Source organism: Penaeus chinensis, chromosome 16 (assembly GCF_019202785.1).
Source record: "Penaeus chinensis breed Huanghai No. 1 chromosome 16, ASM1920278v2, whole genome shotgun sequence".
Classification (NCBI taxonomy): Eukaryota; Metazoa; Arthropoda; class Malacostraca; order Decapoda; family Penaeidae; genus Penaeus; species Penaeus chinensis.
The window spans coordinates 26,667,443-26,669,942 of NC_061834.1; the positions used below are offsets into that span (position 1 = coordinate 26,667,443).

Sequence of the window (2,500 nt, forward strand, 5' to 3'; positions counted from 1 at the left end):
ATTATTTATTGATAATTTATCGTTATTATTATTATTATTGATTCCTGGTTGTACGATATCCAATATCCTCAAGTTCTTAATTTTGTATATTTAACCATTCTAGAAACCTAATGTAAAATGAAAAGGTGTTTAAGGAATTTAATGGTTAGTATATGTTAGGAAATGTTTTTGTATTATACTATAACATGATAAGGTTAGAGAGGATTTTGGATTTTTATTACATATCAATGAAGAGGCTTATTAAATTTTACTGTTATGTAACAAAAGGATAGCTGGAGCAGGGATGGAAAAATTTATTTGCATTTTATAGACAACGTCTATGGTACTAGTTTATCAATATTGATTTATATTGAATCTAGCAGGCTTTATGTTATTTTTCATTCCTTTTGGTATTATTCTCTGGATATTAATGTTATTGGAATATCATTTAAATCATGATTGATAGTCACTTTAGAAAGACATAAGCGATTTTCCTGGTTAACCAGACAAAGTTAAGGCAAATGGAAGATGATATTCTTGTAGAGGACAAAAAGTTGAAGTCATCGGTGCAAAAAATATTCTGCAGACACAAACAGTGACACCACAAATAAAGGAAATAGATCGCTGATTGCTGTTCACAGCCTAAGTCCACTCGGTGCTTCCGAGTCTCAGCTGTATCTTGCTGCGCATAATGAGGTGAAAACAATGTTTCCCAGGGGGTGTTTGGGAGCAGGTACCCCCATCAAGCCCCCCCTTGGACACTGCCCATACTGCACGCCCAGTCTCAGCTACTTAGATTGTTGAATAAATTTTGTGAAATGGAGCTGGCAAGTGAGTCAATAACGTAAAGAATTACCAGGCAGGACAGAGCTCAAACTTGAGAGTACCGACTGGACTTAGGCTGAGAGAGGCAATCTTTTTCCTTTGTTTGTGGTGTTGCCGTCTATGTCTGCAGATTATTTCTTGTACTTACCACTACAGATTTCCTTAGCTTAGTGCATCCATACCATGAAAATTCACCCCCTCATCACACAAATAGTACAGTACCTTTAAAATATTTTTTAAAAAAGCAAATGGCCAAAAATATAAGTCATTATTCTGAGAAAACTACATAATGAATCAAATGGCTTCAAGTGTTTACCTTGGAATTTCACCAAAGGCCAGTAAACCTCTAGCATGCATATTCTAACAAGATGGAGCTGGTTCCCTGTTTGAAAATTAAATCACCTGGGAGGTCTGTGAGACCTGACATGCCAGAATGTATGTGTTAGGAGGATTGTTGACATACATTTTAATGATCATAGGACCCGTGTGGGTATAACTGTGGAGAGAATTCCATGAATGTTCCAGTTTTTGTCTAGAATATTACCCAAGAAGTATATTAGTTCTTTTACCTTATGCTTTTAATACCTAATTTGAATTTGTCTTCAGATCTCTCCTACTTACTTTAAATTCCTAATTTTATTAGTAAGACGAATCCTTGAGTCTTTTTTAACTAACTTTAACTACTTTTGAATTCTTAGCACACCTAAAGCTTTGGCAATAACAGTCATATGAGCAGAATGAGTATCTCAATTACAAATAATTTTTGCTAGCTGTATCTTTAACAAGAGAATTGTAAAAAAAATGTGTTTTAGCCTGTACTGGATTTGCTATCATGCCAGTTTTTATTAAGTTAGCTGTAAAGAAAATGGACAAGAAAATTATCCAGTCAAACTTAGACCTACCATTATTAGCATTATAACTGACTCAGATAAAGATTGTCATAGTTATTTACACATATTTTGTATTTTTCCAGGATTACTAAGTCAGTAGGAAATCCTTTTAAAGTTCTAGTTGAGGGTGAAACCTCTGATGGAAGGAACTGTCGAGTTTGGACTCAAATTCTTGATCGCTATGATGGGTCATATATTGTTAGGTAAGTTCTTGGTTTTCTGCATTCTTGCCATATGTCATCTTTTAATATAAGTGATAAGGTTTGTAAGGGTTATATTTGGTGTAGATTGTAAAATTGTAATGCCAACTAAGGAGAACCTACTGACCCAGCACTTGAAAACGTATAACTAATCTGATATTTGTTATAAAAAGTTATTTCTTACCTCTATCAGAAATGTTTAATTGAAATGATTTTAATTGACTCTAGGTATCGCACATACCAGACATGTACAAAAACCATCATTCATGTGCTCTACAATAGTCAGGACATAGCAGAGTCACCTTACAAGATACCAGGTATATATATGGATATATATTTATGTATTATATGTATATTTTTTGTAGAGTATATTTGATATAATTAGAGGCAAATCAACATGTTATTTTAATTTTAAGTAATAGCATGTGCTTTATATCTACATGAAATTATTTGCTCTCTAAAGATTTATCAATATTGCATCATTGGTACAGGCCCAATATATGCTGAAGATTGTTACTGCCCAAATGGTGATACAGAGGAATGGAAGGAGACTGTAGGATGTCCAGGCAACTATTCACAGATCGAGAGAGATCTTTCACTCTTTCA

General features: G+C 33.7%; 1 protein-coding gene across 1 annotated transcript in view; it reads left to right on the forward strand.

Annotated features, from left to right (window-relative positions):
* LOC125033388 (protein O-glucosyltransferase 2-like) overlaps positions 1–2,500 on the forward strand; it is a 14,200-nt gene that overhangs the window by 970 nt on the left and 10,730 nt on the right. Inside the window, exons 2-4 of the mRNA XM_047624852.1 lie at positions 1,778–1,897; positions 2,123–2,211; positions 2,386–2,500. The exon at positions 2,386–2,500 is cut by the window's right edge and continues 97 nt beyond it. Coding sequence (XP_047480808.1) covers positions 1,778–1,897; positions 2,123–2,211; positions 2,386–2,500 — 324 coding nt within the window. The remainder of the gene's footprint in view (positions 1–1,777; positions 1,898–2,122; positions 2,212–2,385) is intronic.